This window comes from Loxodonta africana, chromosome 11 (assembly GCF_030014295.1).
Source record: "Loxodonta africana isolate mLoxAfr1 chromosome 11, mLoxAfr1.hap2, whole genome shotgun sequence".
NCBI classification, from domain to species: domain Eukaryota; kingdom Metazoa; phylum Chordata; class Mammalia; order Proboscidea; family Elephantidae; genus Loxodonta; species Loxodonta africana.
Window position 1 is genome coordinate 45,607,212 of NC_087352.1, and position 20,700 is coordinate 45,627,911.

The 20,700-nt window shown below is 35.2% G+C and overlaps 1 protein-coding gene across 12 annotated transcripts in view; it reads left to right on the forward strand.

Annotated features, from left to right (window-relative positions):
• Positions 1 to 20,700, forward strand: part of LOC100676115 (GPI ethanolamine phosphate transferase 1) — a 108,766-nt gene that overhangs the window by 32,624 nt on the left and 55,442 nt on the right. For all 12 annotated transcript variants that reach the window (XR_010323440.1, XM_064294445.1, XM_064294444.1 and 9 more), the window contains 2 exons: positions 161 to 253; positions 1,648 to 1,703. Coding sequence is in view for 11 of the 12 variants with exons in the window: in XM_064294445.1 (XP_064150515.1) it covers positions 161 to 253; positions 1,648 to 1,703 (149 nt within the window). In the remaining variant the exon portion in view is untranslated. The remainder of the gene's footprint in view (positions 1 to 160; positions 254 to 1,647; positions 1,704 to 20,700) is intronic.

The window sequence follows — 20,700 nt, forward strand, 5'->3', positions numbered from 1 at the left end:
ATGTTTAAAAGTTTTAAAAAATGTATTGCCTAGTAAAATTTATACTTTTATACATGTTTGTTTCAGTATAAATTTTGATTGCATTTAGAACTGTATTTTCTTGTATATGTTTTTCCAAATATATAATGCTTCTTAATTATGGATTGTTTATTATTTACAGGGTACTCTTCCTGTGGATTACCTGAACAACACTGATCTGTTCAAAGCAGAGAGCATGTTTACAAATGCAGTCCAGATTCTTGAACAGTTCAAGGTATAGAAAAAATCTCACACACAAAAGCAGGCAGTGCTGCAATTTTATAATCAAATGTATTAAATGAAAATATTTTGTGTTTTAATAAATGATTTTCCGTAACAAATTACTTTAAATTTTGTATATAAACTGATACATTTCTAAGGTGCAGATTCCATGAGTCAGTTTTTAGGTATAGAATTACCTTTGAGGAGTGCCCCTAATTGTAAGATTACCACATATTTTTATGAAGACTAGCAGCCACATCTGTGTGGGACTTGCCCCATAGAAATAGAATTAGAGATTGTAACATTTCTTATTATTCCATGTGCATTTGTGTATACATTAGGGAGTTAAAAAGGTGGACCTTTACAATTGACATAACAAAATGTATTAAGAAAACGTCCTGCATCCCACCTTGGTGAGAGGCATCTGGGGTCTTAAACGCTAGCAAGTGGCTATCTAAGATGCATCATTTGGTCTCCATGCACCTGGAGCAAAGCAGAATGAAGAACACCAAAGATACAAGGAAAATATTAGCCCAAGAGACAGAAAGGACAACATAAACCAGAGACTCCATTAGCCTGAGACAAGAAGAACTAGATGGTGCCTGGCTACCACCAATCCCTGCCCTGACAGGGAACACAACAGAGAATCCCTGATGGAGCAAGAGAACAGTGGGATGCAAATCTCAAATTCTTGTAAAAAGACCAGGATTAATGGTCTGACTGAGACTAGCGGGACCCTGGAGGTCATGGTCCCTGGACCCTTTGTTAGCCCAAGACTGGAACCATTCCTGAAGCCAACTCTTCAGACAGGGATTGGACTGGACTATAAGATAGATAATGATACTGGTGAGGAGTGAACTTCTTGGCTCAGGTAGACAAATGAGACTATGTGGGTAACTTCTGTCTGGAGGGGAGATGAGAAGGCAGAGGGGGACAGGAGCTGGTTGAAGGGACACAGGGAATACAGGAAGGAGAGGAGGAATGTGTTGTCTCATTAGGGGGAGAGCAGCTAGGAGTACATAGCATGGTATGTATAACTTTTTGTACAAGAGACTGACTTGATTTGTAAACTTTCACTGAAAGCACAATAAATAAATAAAAAGGTGGACCTTTAACCGAAACTCTCCGTTAACCTTAACGCTGTTAATTCAGATTGATTTCTTTGTTTTTTAAGAGTTATGAGAAATACAGTTTTAGTTACATTACGGTATATTATTTTACAGACTTGGCATGCTAGTGTTAAATATTTTTAATATTGATAATATAGTAACACAAAATTCCATTTATTTTCAAAGTACTTAGCCGTCCCTGAAGAATGATTGTAATGGATCTTTGTATTCAAAATCAAATCAATTAATTTTTTTCTCATTTATAATATATTAAAATGTTTTCATTCTTGGTTTCTAGGTGAAAATGACTCAGAAGAAAGAAGTTACGTTATCGTTTTTTTTTACTCCATTTAAGTAAGTCTTTTACATTTTTTGATTAACTTGAGGGAAAGTATTTATCATTGAGTTAGTTGCAGATAGGATAGATTACTTAAAACTTTATCTTTTTGTATATATTACTACCAGCTCCAACTGGAAACTTTTGTCCCAAAAGTAAAACATACTACAGAAAAGAATTATATATTCTATTAGCTAAGAACTTGACCACCTTATGTTTTTGTTAAATAATGAGTCAGATGCTAGATACCTTTGAATAGCTGATAGAGGGGATGGAGAGATTTGGAGAGTTATGAGAATAGTAAGGAGATGAATTCAACAGGTCTTGACTGGTTGGCTGGGAAGGTGTGGGGCAATAAGGAAGAAGAGTACCACTCCCTGGCTCTTGGCTTGGTTGATTGGGAAGATAATGGTATATTTTGTATGACAGAAAGAAGAGCTGGTTTGAGAGGCAAGGATGAATGTTACTGAGTCCAACTTACATTTGAAGTTATCACTTGGTTGAGTAGAAAGCTCTGATCTCAGGATAGAGGTTTCAGTTGTTCATGAAGATTTTAGAGGCATCAGCATAAAGATGGTGGTTGAACCTGTAAGACATAGAAATCACAAAACGATTTTTCATAAAACACGGGAACATGATTCTAAAACTTATGTGGAAGAATAAATGCTCAAAAATGGTTTAACTAGCATCAAGAAAGAAGAACATGACAGAAGATTTGCTCTGTTATATAGTAAAAACAGTCTATAGCTATCATAATTACAATGAAGTAGTCTTAATATTGAAGACTGAACATTTAGTGGAACAGATTAGAGAGCTTAAAGATTTAGTTATGATTAAAGATGACATTTCAAATCAGTGAAACAGAGTTGCATTGGGAAAATTAACTATTTATTTGGAAGAAATAGGGCTAGACTGCCCTACCTTACATCATTTGCAAAACTAAATTTCACATTGATTAAAGAACTAAATATTTAAAAGTGTTAAATATTTAGATAAAACAGAAAATGCAGAAGTCTTTAAGAAAGATGAATAATTTGATTACTTTAAAATTAAATACTTCAATAAAATAAACCATACAACTCTTAAGCAAGTGCTAAATTAAGAAAAATGTTTGCAAAATATATAACAAATATTATGTAATTAGAATATGTAATCTTAGATATCAATAAGAAAAAAATTAATGACTTGTTGGAAATGGTCAAATGATAACTGAAAATTCACAAATGAGAGAACATAAATGGTCCGTAAATTATGAAAAGAAGATCTACCTCACAAGTTAATAACAGACATTTATTCAGTATTTACTGCTCACAATGATGAAGAAATTGAAGTTGTCAAGGATTTCATTCTACCTGGATCAACAATAAATGCCTATGGAGGCAGCAGTCAGGAAATCAAATGACATATTGCATTAGGAAAACCTGCTGCAACAGACCTCTTTAAAGTCTTAAAAAACAAAGACGTCACTCTGATGACTAAGGTGTGCCTGACCCAAGCAATGTTTTTTCAGTTGCCTTATATGCATTTGAAATCTGGACAATAAAATGAGAAGACCGAAGAAGTGATGCATTTGAATGTTGGTGAAAAATATTCAGTATACCATAAACTTCCAGAAGAAGAAACATCCTTCTTGGAGGAAGTACAGCCAGAATGCTACTTAAAAGTGAGGATGGTGAGACCTGTCTTGCTTACTTTTCAGTAGGAAAGACCAGTCACCAGAAAAGGACATCATGTTTGGTGAAGTAGAGGGTCTGCAAAAATGAGAGAAACCCTCCATAAGATGGATTAACATAGTGGCTACAACAGCGGGTTCAAACATACCAAAGAAAGTGAGGATGGTACAGGACCGGGCAATGTTTCATTCTGTGATACATAAGGTTGCCATGAGTTAGAGCTGACTTAATGGCAACTAACAGTACTACTTAAAAGGAACTGTTTTGTATGCTTCATGTGTATTAAATAAGTTATTCTTCAACCCTAAGAGGTAGTTGGTATCACTACCCCATTTCACAGGTAACAAAACTAAGACATGGAGAAGTTAAGTAATTTTCCTGAAATTATATACTGTTATTTTTACACAAATAATATGTGCATTCTACGTTTGCCAGCCGCACCCTCCCCCCACAAGGTATTTTTGTAAGCACCACTATGCCAATTTTATTTTTACATGTTGCTGTTAAAAAAAAAAATTAGCATAGCATGCTTACGAAAATACCTCATGAAAGGGCATGGTTGCCAAACAAACGCAGAGGATGCATGTTATTTGCATAAAAATTCAATAGCCTATAAATAGCAAAGCGAGGCTTTGAAACAAGCAATGAATTAACTCTTAATTGGTACAACTACTTTGCAGAGTAGTTTCATAGACCCCCCCCAAACCATGTGCTGAAGGAAATCCATGTCTCAAAAGTCTGTTTCCACAGAAATACTTGTATGTGTGCAGTATTGTTTATTACAGTGATAACTGGGAACAGCTTAAATGCCTGTTGTTACAGGAGAATGGTTACCTTAACAATGGTAACAGCCATACTGTGAATTGGCATGTGACAGCTTAAGAAGAATGAGGTATAACCTATACATGCTTCCATGGGGAAGTTTATAAGATGGATTGTTGACTGAAAAAAGCAAGTACATAAATATACATATCATATCATTAACCTTAATCTTAAAAATACGGGATAATATTATTGGTACACATGTGTGACTATTTAGAAAAGATCTGTAAGGCCACGTGCCTAATGGATAGAGTGCTAGCTAGCATTATAATAACTTATTAATTAATTTATTGTATAATTGAATAAAATAGGTAAAGAACTCCAAAACCAAGTGAGATAGTAAATTGAAAATTAATTTGCTATCATTTGGGGAGATGTGAATGGCTTAAAATTGTTGTGTTAAATTATTTTAAAAAGTATTTACTTTTACCCACAAAAAACTTTATTCCTCCTTTGCGATATTTTGAAATAGAAATATTTGGGAGCATCGATTAAATGTCAACTCTGCATTACAACTCTTTAATCTTCGATATATTGGGAGAAACAGTTATCACCATTTATCGTCTGAGTACAGTGGACCCTTTTTATTTCTCCAGTCCAATGAATTTTGTTCATTTCTACATCATCTGTTTCCTTCTAATCACTTTATATCTACACCTAAGTCCGCATTGTCTGCTTATAAACTGTATCAAGTAAATGTTGGCACATAAACAGCATAAGAGATGGAAGAATACCGTCACACATCCTTTTAGCAGGACAGCACAGATTCTTGCCAGACTATTGTGTGAAGTCCTTCCCTCTTGAATGAGTAACTGGTTAAGAATATCATACTTACTTTTTGTTCTTGGAAATATATTATTCATTCATCAATTCTTAAGTTTGAGAAAATTTATTAGAATATTGCCATCTAAAGATTCATAGTTTGAGATTTTATTGATAGGAACTATTTTACCATCATCACTAGATTTTATATTAATATTATCTCTTCATTATTCTTTCATTGTCTTATTTAGTCTTTTTTAGACATAGTTGTGGATAATTAAATGAATGATAAAATAATCCCTAGGGTGATGAAATAACAAATATTTCAGCATATAGAAAAAAATAAGATCACTAAAATGCTATTATGTTGGTACAGCCGTTGTGGAAGACAATTTGGTGATTCCTCAAAAAGTTAAACTACTATATGACCCAGCAATCCCAATCTTAGGTATATAACCAAAAGAATTGAAAGCAGGAACGCAAACAGAAACTTATATACCAATGTTCATTGCAGCAATATTCACAAAAGCCAAAAAGTGGAAGCAACCTAAATGTCTATCAACAGATGAATGGATAAACAAAATGTGGTACATAAATACTATGGAATATTACTTAGCCTTAAAAAGAAAAGAAGTCCGTTCTACGACATAGATGAACCTTGAAAACATGCTGAGGGAATTAAGTCAATCACAAAAGGACAAATATTGTGTGAGTCCATAAATACGAAATAGGCAAATATATACAAAATTTGTTAGTGTTACCAGAGATGGGAGGGAAGGGGAAAAGGGGGAGTTATTGGCTAGGGAGCACTGAGTTTCTATTAACGGTGGTGGAATAATTTGGAAAAGGATAGTGGTGATGGTTGGTTGCATGGCATGGTGAATGTAATCAGTATCATTGGATTCTACATTTAAAATTGTTGAGTGGCAAATGTTTTGTAATATATATATTTACCAAAATTGAAAAAAAATCCTATTATGTATCTCAGATTTGTAAACAGTTCCAGTGGATCCATATGGTAATTGCATATCTATTTATTTTAATAAGTAAATTGTGCCTTTGATATTTTGAAGTCCTCTAAGAAAGAATAAAAGTCATGAAATATTCATTCTGACAAACAGTTACAACTACTCAAAAAAAACAAATGCTAAAATTGAATTCTATGGACTCTGAAAGGAACCCTAGTGGCACAATTGTTGAACACTGAGCTCCTAACTGAACAGCTGATGGTTCGAACCTACCCAGTGGCTCAGTGGGAGAAAAGACTTGGTGATCAGCTGCCATAAAGATTACAGCCTAGAAACCCTGTGAGACAGCTCTACTATGTCGTGCAGAGTTGCTATGAGTCGGAGTCGACTCCAAGGCACACAGCATCAACCACAAATGAACCTTGATGGTGTGCCAAGGAATGACCACCAGGTGGAGCTGGAAGACTAGGAGAAGCATAAAAGGTTTGACTACATGTGAAAAAACCTTTTAAATGGAAGAAAAACACTTTATACTGGAAAAGTGTGTACTCTGGATATCAAAGTGGAACAAGAAAACATTTAAAACAAATAACTTTCTATGTTAATGAGAAAAAAAGAAGCAGTATTAAAAAAAAGAAATAGGAAGCAGATATTAAACCTTGTTAATAGAACTTTTATTTGAACATCGTTATGTAAATTCAGGAAACAGAGAAATTGTAACAAAAAAGTTTTTAATCTATTTTTTACTAAAATGACCAAAGATATTTTGGTTCCTTTTAAGTTCTTCCCTTAGGCCAAATTTAAACATTGGATTTAATGTGAATCTTTTCTACCACTTTAACAGTGAATTGTTTAAAAGAAATGTAATTTTCTGCTTCAAAACTAAAACTCATAAAAAAAAGAAGCTTTATAGATCCCATGTATACATAGGAAAACATTGTTATTCATTTATGGAGTTATGACATGAAGATGATAGTCCTATAAGATTCTACGTCATTGATGAGGGTAGAGGAATGTAAATTATTCCAGAAATAATTTTTTATCCTAGTTTCTCTCTCTATATCTTCTTGAAATAATTTTTCTCTTCAATCTAAATAGGCATTCTAGATTGAAATGGGTAGATTTTATCATTAAAATAGCAAGTCATATGTATATTCAAGTGGAATATTCTTTGTAATACAAATCAGAGCAAGGAAGATGTAATACTTCTCATAGAGTAGCAGTTGAAGGAGATCTTGGAACTATGGTGGTGTAGTGGTTAAGAGCTTAGCTGCTAACCACAAGGTCAGCAGTTCAAATCCACCAGCTGCTGCTTGGAAACCCTATGGGCAGTTCTACTCGGTCCTATAGGGTCACTGAGTTAGAATCAGCTCAACGGCAGTGGATTTTGTTTGGTTTGACCTTGTTCCCCAAACACTAGTTTACCCTGAAGAATTGATGAAAATTCTTGATAACCTCAAAACATGGTTTACTTTCTTCTTCAGTGTTTATGTAGCCATAAAAGCAGGTGGAATAATAGCAATGAAATCAAAGTACACAATTAAGATCACACATACTTGTTTCTCTTTTTGTTTTTACTTAAGCATAGTGTCCTGATTAGGGATTCTTTAAAAACTTGATGTTTTCAACATAAAAGATTTAGTCAACAAAGGAAATTTTTCCTCACGAATTACTATGTAGGTAAGTTGTATTTCAAGCACATTACCTTTGAAATCAGCAATTTATTTGTTTATTCATATCTGTAACCGTGCATAGATTAAGGGGAAAACTAACATTGGAAAAACCTTGACTTTTCCTTTTGGGCAACCTGCGTGTATATTACCATCCTAGGGCTGCTGTGACACATTACTGCAAAGCCGGTGGCTTAATACAACAGAAATTTATTCTCTCACAGTTCTGGAGGGTAGAAGTCTAAAATCAAGGTGTCAGTACGACTGTGCTCCATCTGAAATCTCTAGGGAAGGATCCTTCTTTGCCTCTTCCTAGCTTCTGGTAGTTGCCAGCAATCCTTGGCATTCCTTGTCTTGTAGCTGCATCACTCCCATGTCTGCCTCCATCACCACGTGGCTTTCTTCCCTGTGTATCTGTTTCCAAATCTGCCTCCTCTAATAAGGACATTGGTCTTTGGATTTAAAGCCCACGCTAATCCAGTATGACATCGCCTTAACTTGAATATATATATATAAAAACCCTATTTCTGAATAATGTCACATTCACAGGTACCGTGGGTTAGGTTCAACATATCTTTTTGGAGAACACAGTTCAACCCACAAAAGAGGGTAATAGTTGACATTTGTCATCACTTTAGCCATCACAGAGAAATTATCAGCAATGCTTCATTTATTCACTTAACCAATATTTATTGTGTTCCTGCTGTGTGCCAAGCACCCTGCTGGATATTAGAAAATAAGATAGACACAGTGCCTGCCCTAATGAGAAAATACACAGAGTTTAACAATAATTACAATGCAGTGTAATAAGGGATAGTTCAATGTGGCATGAGTGACAATTTGTTTTTATAAAAACACACAAGAGGAATATCAAACCCACTGATGAGAGATGCAAATTTATAGTGTCAGAGAAGAAAATCTCGTAGTCTGTTAGGAGTGAAAGAAAAGGAGTTTTATTGAGGATTAATACAGCTCAAGCTCACTCAGTTGTCTCTACGGAGTTTGAGGTTTTTGTGCATAGAGAACAAGGGAAAGGTAGGGGTTTAATGATTGATTCAGCCTCAGCTTTGGAGTCCTTTGAAATGTAAAGGTTGGCCATTTAGCTGCAGGAGAATGAGTTTTACCTTCTAGATGAGTAGCACCAGCAGGCTCGGCAATACACATCGTTCGGCAATACACATTGTTCGCAGGAACAAATTGTTTATATCCTGACCTTTTTGCTTCCTGGGAATGTATGTTGATTCTGCCATTTCTGTCCTGAGATGAGCACCTCCATGTTTGAAAATTTCATCTGCAGTAGAAACCGGAAAAGTTAACGCAAGACAACGCCAGTGAAGACAGTGTTGGGAAGAGGGCTTTTGTTTTGCTGTGGCTTCCTCAGAGAAAAATATGAGATAACAGGCAAGAAGTCTTCATTCACCTCAGCACATGTCTGAGGCAGTAACAGCCAATTACCTGCTCATGTTTATTTGACACTAATTGCTATGGACTGTAGTGGGTCTGAGGTAGGTAATAATATGGGCCATATAGTAGAAAATCATGGCAATGCTACGCTGGTAAATGTTTAACAAGGGGCTTGGTTCTCTAAGGAAAAAGGTCTGATTTGTAGCATTTGCCGATCTCTGTGTTATAAATACTCTGTTGTTGTTAGGTACCATTGAATCATTTCCGATTCATAATGACCTGTGTACAACAGAACTTAACACTGCCTGGTCCTGAGCCATCCTCACAGTCATTGTTATGTTTGAGCCCATTGTTGTAGCCACGGGTGTCGGTCCATCTTATTGAGGGTCTTCTACTTTTTCACTGACCCTCTGCTTTACCAAGCATGATGTCCTTCTCCAGGGACTGGTCCTTCCTGATAACATGTCCAAAGTATGTGATGTCTCGCTATCCTTGCTTCTAAGGAGCATTCTAAGTACTTTGACCATGGCCAGTTTCAAGCTACCGAAGTGATGTCACTAGGAGTTGGGAAGACTTGTGCACAGTCAATTCTTGTGAGGCAGTGTAAGTACCCCACTGATGGAGGGGCAGAGGGAAGGGAAAAGTTGAGGTATGAGGAGAGAATGCATGGGGTGGGGAGCTAGTAGGAAATGCTTTTCAGTGTTGGTTTTGAATTGCCCTTTAAATAATAATATTGCGGGGAATGGGATAAATCTGCATTTTAAATGAAACACCTTGGTGTACTTATGTTTTAATAATATTTATTGATGATGACTTCCTGTTTTAAAGCTACTTGGAAAAAATTTAGCAGCTTTTTTTGCCTTATGTTTTTTCGTATTAAATATATTAAAGTATTTTAGTCAAGGGGACAGCAGGTCAAGATGCAATAATGAAATATTGTAACCTTCTAGAAATAATGGGGCTTACAGATTTTAGTGAATATGTTAAACATTTTATTAAAATATTTTAATGATTCAAAACCCACCTTGGTTGGTAATGCAGGAACAAAGGAGAATCCCCCCCACCCATCAACCTAAATGAACTCTTCTACCCTTTCCTTTTTTTCTCCTTCTCAACTGCCCCAGGGTGTGCCTCCAGCTGACCCTGACCTGTATTCTGTAAGGACTATGCACTGATTCCTGAGTTGGGTACTTTTCCTCCCTACCAGTCTCTTATGGAACCCATCTGTTCTAAAGTTCCGTGTTTAAATATAAAATGCCTTGTGTGGTCCAGTGGTTTTAATTATGTTTCTAGCTCTTTGATCTGATCATTTAGGAGTTTCTTTGGCATTCCTCCTGCCTGGCTTCCTGCCACTTCTTTATTTACATGCTTTTTGCCACAAGCAAATCTCTTTATCTCCATAGATGGTTTCTCTGAAAGCCTTCAGTTTGCCAGAGCATTCAAAGTGTCTGATAGAAGAGGGAGAAAACACACACACACACACAAATTTCAAAATTCAGATATATTACATTTTTGCTGAGTTGTCCTGGATTATATAGTGTTTTTTTTTTATGTATAATGATCTTTATTTGTGATTAAAAAAAAAAAAACAACTTCTGGAGGAGTTACTTTAAAAGAATAATGAAATATTTTTGACATTTAGAAAATCGATTAAAAATATTTTAGAAGATAAATCTTTTAACCCAAGAGTTAGAAATTAAATAAGGATTTTTAAAATGTTTGTTGATACGTTTTTCACGTGTAGTATAGTTTTATTCTTTTATTTGTAGTTAAAAAAATTTAAAGCACCAAGCAGATTTTATAAAACCTTCTCACCCTAAATAAGAACCCACTGAATAGCGAAGAGATGAGTTTAGTACCATAGCTGAAATTTTTAGAAATTCTTAGAATTAAAAGTATTTGTATGTGTGTTTTTAATTGCCATTCCCATCAGCTCTCCTTCCACCATTAAAATAAGAGTCCACACCTGTGAATAGCTAGGGCAAATGGAGTAAATAGAATACAAGAGTGTGTTGTTGCCTCAAGTCAGTTCCAACTCATGGTGATCCCGTGTGCGTGAGAGTAGAACCGTGCTCCTTAGGGTTTCAATAGCTGATTTTTCCAGAGTGGGTCACCAGGCCTTTCTTCCAAGGTCCCTCTTGGTGGACTCAAACTGCCAACTTTTTGGTTAGCTGCCAAGCATTTTAACTGTCTGCACTACCCAGGGAATTTTTACATATATTAGCTCTTTTAATTCTTCTAACAATCCTATGCAGCAGTTACTATTATTATCTCAAATTCCATGTGAGGAAATTGAAGGAGAAAGAAACTTTCCCCAAATGATAGAGTTAGTAAGTGTTGCAGCTGGATTTGGAACCTAGGCAGTCTGACTCAGAGTCCATCACTAAGCAGGATAGGAAGACTCATCCTGCTTGGGAAATACTGCTCTAGGGCTGAGAAGGTAGAAATGGAAAAAAAAGAGATGGATTTAAGGTATTGTGGAAGTGGAATCTTTTAGCCCTAGACAGTGGCCAGGTATAAGGGAAAAGGGAAGTTGACACTGAGCAAAATTTCCAGCTTGTGAAATCTATCGATATTCATATGATTTACCAAACTACTGGAAGAAGGGCAACTTTGTTTGTGAATATGTTGATTTGAGGTGTCTGTAAAGCAGCATCATGGTATGCAACCAACAGACAATTAGAAACCCAAGTCTGGAGCTCAGAAGCAGGAATTGGGCTCTAGATGTAGATTTGGAAATTGTCCAGAAACTAGTATTAATTGAAGCTGTGGATCGAGGTGAAATCCCTCAGTTAGAGACTAGAGAAGTAAAAAGTTGAGGCTAGAATGCTGGGTAAGGACAGAGAAAATTGGAGAAATGCTTATATTTAAAGTTAAAAAAAAAATCGTGACGCTTCTAAGCTCATCACCATAGCATTTCATCACACCAATTTTTATCCTTCTCAATCACCGCTCTCACTGGTTCTCTTTTCCAAAGTTAATAGATCACTCAGAACCTGTCATTTTCTGTGCTAAATTCTCACATTTGTGTGCTAAAGTTTAGGAAGATGATACAAACTTACAGTGTTTATGATGAGTTCTTGGCACCAGTATTTGTTTTATTTATATGGGAGAAGATAGAAAAATGCATTGATCAACACAAAGCATGATAAATTAATCATTATCTAAATTCCATATATGCTAAGAGGATCTTCAGATAGACGAAGTCTTGTGATAACTTTTCATCTGATGTACATTGCAGCATTTCGAAAATGCTTTTATTCATTAATAAAAGCTAAATTTGTATGGGCAAAAACCAAACATAATAACTGATCTAGATATAGTTTCTTGTGAGATTTTTGTCTCTTGCTATTTTAATTGCTGGTATCAAATGTAGCCCTTTATGATTTTTAGTAATCACCAACTAGTAAGTCATAAAACTTTTGTAACTTCATTATATCTCAAAATTTTTACTAATATTTTTCAAAATAGACTTTGTGAGTAATGTGTGATGCGATGAAATCACTAATTTTTCAAGTGTACTCAAGGCAGATTAATTTCTCACTAGAGATTATTTATAAGCATAACTAGTCCACTATTCTGCTTTATAATTATATTTATATGGAGATGACAAGTATTAATCATCTTTGATTTATGCAGACAGGAAATAAATTTTTATTATTAACAGTAATTTCAGCGTTGTGGCATTTTAAGAATGGCAGTCATTGTACCATGATTGAATTGAAGGAGTCTAAGTTATAACATTCATAACTATCCTAGAAAGGTGAATTTATACTATCTTAAAATATTTAAAGGGACTTTTATTTTACAGCGTTATTAATCATTCCGTTTTAAATCAAAAAGCTTGAATAAGTATTTTGTAACAGAAAAAATATAAAACACAACCTTACTAGTCATCAAAGAAAAACACATTAAAATTGGAAGTACTATTTTCCATTTTAGAAATTAGCAAAAAAAAAATTTTTTAATGGTGTGGCTAAATAGTTACTTCTGCAAGTTGCTGTTGGCAGTATGAATATGTATAATAACCTTTTGGAGGCTATATGTCACATTACCAGACACCTCGAACTGTTTATAATCTCTAACCAATCAATTCCATTGTGGGATATATGTCTTCAGGAAATACATGTAGAAAAGTCTTTGTTATAAGATATTCATCACAGTGTTATTTATAATCAAGAAAGATGGAAAACAATGTAAATGAGCAACAATAATATGACTACTAGATGAACTATAACAACCATTAAACATTCTGTTTACAGAGACTAATAATATATTTTTACACAAATAACACACGCCTTCTACATCTGTTTTTCAACCACTGCCTCCCCCGCGAGTTATTTTCACACAAGCTCCACTATGCCAATTTTTTTTTTACGTGTTCCTGTAAAAAACATTAGCATAGAGTGCTGATGAAAATATCTCACAGTGGGAGGGAGCATTGGCAAAAAACAGAAGACGCGAGCTATTTGCAAAAAAATACTTAGAAAATGTTTATGTTATAAACAAAATGCATGTTATGAAGTATATTTGGTGTGATTACAGCTACATTAAAAATTCATTCATATAGATAGTAAATTTAATATATATAGTAAATGTAACCAAAAATGCTGACAGTAGTAGGATTTGTGTTCTGTAAATTATTTTTTATTTTCGTTATTTTTCTGTGTTCACCAGTTTTTAAAAATAATTACATTGTTTTTAATGAGAAAAAAGATTCTTTATAAGAGAAACTTTTGTGTACAGTTTTCTGAAATAGATCCTATGTGAAGGCACATAAAGAGAAGTAAAGCTTTACAGCAGAAGGGCAAACTTTAAAATAAAAAAATATGATTATGCCTGTTTTGGAAACCGTGGTAGCATAGTGGTTAAGAGCCACGGCTACTAACCAAAGGGCCAGCAGTTCAAATTCACCCATTTTGAACATAGGTTTGTGCTGGGGACATAAAACTGAAAGGAAACATAATAAAATTTTCTGTAGTATATGGAAGAAGGCTGTAAGGCAGGATGGTGTCTGACATTTAAAGAAGTATAGGAAGAGCAAAGGAGAGCAGTAGGTGGTGGCCAGCTTATCCTTGCAGGCAGATTAAAGATTTGTACTTTGTCCTGAAAGTAGTAGATTTTAAGACATGGTCACATTTGTATTTTACAGACATCATTCACAGCAACCTTTAAGCTGAGTGAAAAAGGTTCTCCATTTTATAGATGATGAAACTGAGCCTTCAGGTCCTTAGTCACCTTGCCAGTAAGATGTAGCAGGAACGAGGTCTCCGTTCTGTAGCACAAGAGGGATGTGCGCAGACCATCATCCCTGCATCAGTTGCTGTGGGGAGAGACCCGCTGGCTATGGGAGACTAAAGCCTGCTATTGAAGTGACATTGCTCTGTCTCTTCTCTGGTTGAGTAAAGAATTGTCACATCCAAAAAAAGATATAGAGCTAGACCTTGAATCCAGATATTCTCACTCCTAATCTGCTGTGCTTTTTACCACTCCTGCCTCAAAGGCTGTACAATTTAATACCTTTATTTTTTTAAAGGGAGTGTTGTCAGATTTTTTAATAAGTTAGTAAATTTAGTAAATATTCTTTTAAGCAAGTTTAGGTCTCATATACGTCACTAACGTAATAAATAAAATAATTTTAGTTTTGTGGATTGCTTGGTCTTTAGGATGTGAATCTAATACTGCTGATGTTGTTATGGTTTATTTAATCATTTTTCTCAAAGTCTTGATCTTAATGGTAGTTTAACGTTATATAGACATAATAAATTTTCACTCTCAGGAAATTATTCCATTTCCGGATAAGGAATTGTTAGTGAGAAAAGCAAACAAGTTTTATGTCATAACAACTTTGTAAATTGATTATTTTTTTTAAATCTTATTGTGGTAAAATACATGTAACATAAAATTTGCCTTCTTAACCATTTTTAAGTATACGATTCAGTGACGTTAATTACATTCACAATGTTGTATAACCATCACCGCTATCCATTTCCAAAAGTTTTCATTACCCCAAACAGCAACTCAGTACCCACTAGGCAGTAATTTTCCATTCCTCTTTTCACCTAACCTCTTGATCACTAATACACTTTTGCCTCTATGCAGTAGCCTATTCTATATCTAGATATTTCATATAAGTGGAATCCACAATATCTGTCCGTTTGCATTTGGCTGATTTCAATCATTGTAGTGTTTACAATGTTCATCCATGCTGTGGCATGTATCAGAACTTCATTTCTCTTTATGGCTGAATAATATTCCATTTTTGGTAAATACTATATTTTGTTTATGCATTCATCTGTCCAAGGGCACTTTAGTTGTTTCCACCTTAAGACTACTGTGAATCGTACTGCAGTGAACATTTGGTGTACCGAGTATCTGTTTGAGTCCTTGCTTCGTTGAGTCATATGCTAATTCTATGTTTAACTTTTTGTTTTAGTGCCAAACTGTTTTTCCACAGTGGGTGCACCATTTTACATCCCTACCAGCAATGCACAAGGGTTTCCATTTCCCCTCATCCTTGCCAACATTTGTTATTATTGACAATCCTAGTGGGTATGAACTTATTTCTGTTTGAATGTTTAAATCCCTCTCTATTCCATTGCAGGAGCCCTGGTGGCACAGTGTGGTTAAGAGCTGCTAACCCAAAAGTCGGCAGTTCAAATCTACCAGCCGCTCCTTGGAAACCCTGTAAGGGCACTTCTACTCTATCCTGTAGGGTTGCTATGAGTCAGAATTGACTTGACAGCAATGGATTTGGTTTTTTTTTGGTTATACCATTGCAGGAGCCCTGGTGGCACAGTGGTTAAGCACTTAGCTACTAGCCGAAAGGTCAGCAGTTTGCACCCACCAGCTGCTCTGCAGGAGATATGGCAGTTTGCCTCCATAAAGATTACAACCTTGGAAACGCTATGGGACAGTTCTACTCTACCCTGTAGGGTCATTATGAGTTGGAATTGACTCAACAACAGTGGGTTTTTGGTCTCTATAATTGCATATGTCAAGGTTCATAATTAATTCACAAAAATAGGGTGTAAAAAAATCTTTTCTCTAGAGTTTTGTCCATGTTTTCCACTTTTATAGTCACAAAAGAAGTGATGAGTTTTAAGATGCAACAGAAGAGTAGACCTCCTTTCTGTGTCCTTCCAAGTTCCTACTCTTCACATTCAAATATCCCTTTCTGCCTGAAATTTCCCTATCCCAACTAGTTACCCTAATTTAGGAACTAAATAGTTAAGATACTTTTTAGATATCCCTCACTATCCAAACTGTCCTTTCTTAATATCTAAAAGTTAAAAAACTAATTAGCTTTGGGTAATGCCATTTTCCTTGCTAAATGGACTTGCTATCAAACCCTCACTATCTTAATTCAAAAACTGAAATAGAATTGGATGTTCATTGTGCAATGGTACTTTCTAAATCCCTCAATTCCTTACCTCTCATTTTTATCCCAATTTTAGAAAATCCATTTGGTATATGGAATAAATAGTAATACTCTTTGAATGTCCATATCAAGAAATTAGCATCAGCATAGGCTTTTCAGCCATTTGGTTCTTAATGTGCCTTGTCATTTACTCGACATGGGTTGTTTTTTCTCATCTATACCACCATGCCCCTCCTTTCTGTGTCCTTCCAAGTTCCTACTCTTTATGTTCGAATATCCCTTCCTATCTGAAATTTCGCTGTCCCAACTAGTAATCCTGATTTAGGAACCAAACAGTTAAGAATTTTTTTTTAGATATCCCTCACTGTCCAAACTGACCTTTACTAATATCTAAAATATTAATATCTAACAATATTTTTTTATCATCCCTGTATTCTGCCATCTTGTGGGCTTTTTTTTTTTTTTTCAGTGCTCATATGACCACCCATATAACTTTTCAGCAATTAGTAAGGTTTTAAGAGTTTTTTTTGTTATAGTCGTTTATATTCATCATACATAACACAAGATGTTTATTCCACTGCTGTCTTATTCTTTATAAGGGCATGAGAACTAATTAATGCTACAAATATTCGAGGGACTTTAAAGTTTAGATGAGTAATTTATTATTATACTGTATTATTCAACTTACACCAGAAACTTGTATTATGACAGGAAAAGTAAAAATATAGGCCTAGAGGGAACTTGAAATAGTCTGTATCAGTGTGTGAACCCCTTAGATGCCAACGTTTAAAATGCTTTCTTTAAAAGAAAAAGTATTCTCCAATAAGAGGTTCTTATACCAAGTAAGTTAGTTTACTTTTTTAGGAGTAAGAACAGCTGATCAAAATCTTCTTTATTAGCATCTAAGAACATATTTTCATCCCTGAAGCCTTCTCGTTTCCATTTTAAATTATGTAGTTTCTTCAGCCTTCCCTTAAGGAAAGTTAATTTTCAACCCTTTAATGGATCTTGCTACTATTCTGAATCTTCTCCAAATGCTCTTTGTCACTGCATTGTGCCATGAACCTGGAAGCAAGCAAGTGCTAAGCAGATGGATTCATTAAGAGGAAAATGATAAAGTCCCCGTTACTGTGTTCTAAGAGTTTCATAAAAGAAGTATCAGTTGAAATACAAATAATGTAGAATACTAAGGAATTCCAGTAGAAATTTAACTTTTATAAGCAATGTAGGAATTTTAGATTGAAAATTCTCTGACTATCCATTCAGATAAGGTTGTGACCTCCAGAAGGTGATATTTTTCTGAACCATGAAATAATCTATGTGTTAACATTCATGTATAACAACAAAATAGTGTTCAAATAGGCCTGCCTTCTAATGATAAAAATGTGGTAAAATGCTCGGATTTACTGCCTGAATAAGGTTTACCATGGGCGTTTTGGTGAAAATATATATGTATGTCTGTTGGTTATGTACTAAGGATTTGCTGAGTCATTGGATGTTTTATGTTCAGCTTCAGCACATACCATTGAATAGTTTTCCAAACTGGTTGTACCAGTTCACACTCCCAGCAGTCCATGCAAATCCCAGTGCTTCCACGTTTCACCAGTATTTGGTGTTGTTTGTCTTATTTATTTTAGCTACTCTGGTAGGTATTCTGTGATATCACCTTGTGGTTTTAATTTGCACAGCACTGAGAACCAAAGAAATTGAGCACATTTTCCTGTGTTTACTGAGCATTTGGAAATCCACTGTGTGAATGCATGTTCACTTTTGTCTGTTTTTCTCTTGGATTGTCTGTCACTTTCTTAATGGTTTGTAGGAGTGCTTCATGTATTATGGACACAAGTTCTTTGTTGAATATATCTACTGTATAAAGTTTCTCCCAACCACTGGTTTGCCTATTTTCTCTCTTAATGATGCCTTTTGATGAACAGAAATTCTTAATTTTAATGTAGCCTAATGACCAATTTTTTTCTTTATGGTTAATGCTTTTTGTGCCCTGTGTAAGATATTACTTTCTCCCTAGGTAGTCCCCTGTGTTTTATTCTAGAAGTTTTGTTGTTTTACCTCATACATTTAGATCTATAGTGCATCAAAATTGACTTCTGTCAATGGTAAGAAGTTAGGATTAAGATTTTTTTCTCCCATATTGACCAATTGACCCATCACCTCTTTCTGAAAAGACCTTACTTTCGCTACTACAATATAGTCATTGTGCTCCGCAGTTAATCAAATTCTTAATGATGGCCTGTATGTTAGGGATCTGTTTCTACATTCATTATTCTGTTCCATTACTCTATTTATCTGTTGTTAGCCTAGCACAACAGTCTCTTCATTGCTATAGTTTTATAGTAAGTCTTGACATCTATATGTTTCCCAGCTTTTTTGTTCTTCAGAATTGTCTTGACTCTTCATGATCCTTTATATTTCCATTTTAATTTTAGAATCAATTTTTCAGTTTCCACACATACAAAAGAAACTGCCTACTTGGCTTTTGATTGGGAATACATTGAATACATCTATCAGTTTGACGAAGCGACATTTTTTAAATACTGCTTCTTCCAGTCCATAAAGGTGGCCTGTCTATGCTTTGTTTTATTTCGGTCTTCATTAGTTTCTCTCAATGTTTGTTTTTACCACAGAAGACTTGTACATCTTTGCTAGGTTTATTCCTAGGTATTTGATTTTTTTCTAGTGTTATTGAGAATAACATTTAAAATTCTAAGTATGTATTTTTAATTTTATCGTGATAAAGTATATGTAAGTAAAATTGCCATTTTAACCTTTTTAACTATACAGTTTAGGGACATTAATTATATTTACCATGTTGTGCAACCATCACCACTGTCCATTTCCAAAAGTTCTTTATCACTCCAAATAAAAGCTCAGTACTCTTTTAAGCAAGAACTCTCCATTTCTTCCTCCCTGATAATCACTAATAAACTTATGTCTGTGTGTACTTACCTGTGCTAGATATTTCATATTAATGGAATCATTCATTATTTGTATGTGTTGTGTATGTAACAGTTTATCATATTTCTTTAGATGCTTTTTTTTTTTTTTTTTAAGAAATTAATAAAACAGTACAATGCAGTTGAATCCCTATACCCCAACCTCCATCCTGTTCTCCTCTGTCATCATCCACGGGTAACCACTTTAATGAAGTAGGTATTTATTCTTCCTGTCCAGGTTTAAGCCATGTATAAATTTAGTTGTACGTGTATATGTATATAAACTATAGATACCCTGATGACGTAGTGGGTAAGTGCTGTGGCTGCTAACCAAAAGGTTGGCAATTCGAATCCACCAGGCACTCCTTGGAAACTCTATAGGGCAGTTCTACTCTGTCCTATAGGGTTGCTATGAGTCGGGATCCACTTGACAGCAACGGGTTTAGGTTTTTTTGGTTTATGCATATAAACTGTATGTTGTTGTTAGGTGCAGTCGAGTAGGTTCCAACTCATAGCAAACCTACGTACAACAGAACAAAACACTGCCTGGTTCTGCGCCGTCCTCACAATCAGTACTATATTGGAGCTCATTGTTGCCGCCTCTTTGTCAATCCATTTCATCGAGGGACTTCCTATTTTTTTGCTGATCCTCTACTTTACCAAGGTTGATGTCCTTCTCCAAGGACTGATCCCTCCTGATAACATGTCCAAAGTACATAAGATGAAGTCTCATCATCCTTGCTTCTAAGGAACATTCTGGCTGTACTTCTTTCAAGGCAGATTTGTTCCTTCTTCTGGCAGTCCATGGTATATTCAATATTCGTCGCCAACACCATAATTCAAATATATCAGTTCTTCTTTGGTCTTCCCTATTCGTTGCCCAGCTCTCACATGCATCTGAGGCAATTGAAAATACCATGGGTTGGGTCAGGCACACCTTGGTCTCCAAAGTGACATCTTTGCTTTTGAATGTTCTAAAGAGGTCTTTTGCAGCAGATTTGCCCAATGTAATATGTCATTTGATTTCTTGACTGCTACTTCCATGAGCATTGATTGTGAATCTAAGTAAAATGAAATCCTTGACAGCATCAATATTTATCATGATGTTGCTTATTTGTCCAGTTGTGAGGATTTTTGTTTTATGTTGAGGTGCACTCCCTAATAAAGGCTATAGTCTTTGATCTTCATCAGTAAATGATTCAAGCCCTCTTCACTTTCAGCTAGCAAGGTTGTGCATATCACAGGTTGTTAATGAGTCTTCCTCCAATCCTGATGTCATGTTCTTCTTCGTATAGTCCAGCTTCTCAGCTGTTCAGTATACAGATGAATAAGAATGGTGAAAGAATACAACCCTGATGCACGCCTTTCCTGATTTTAAACCAC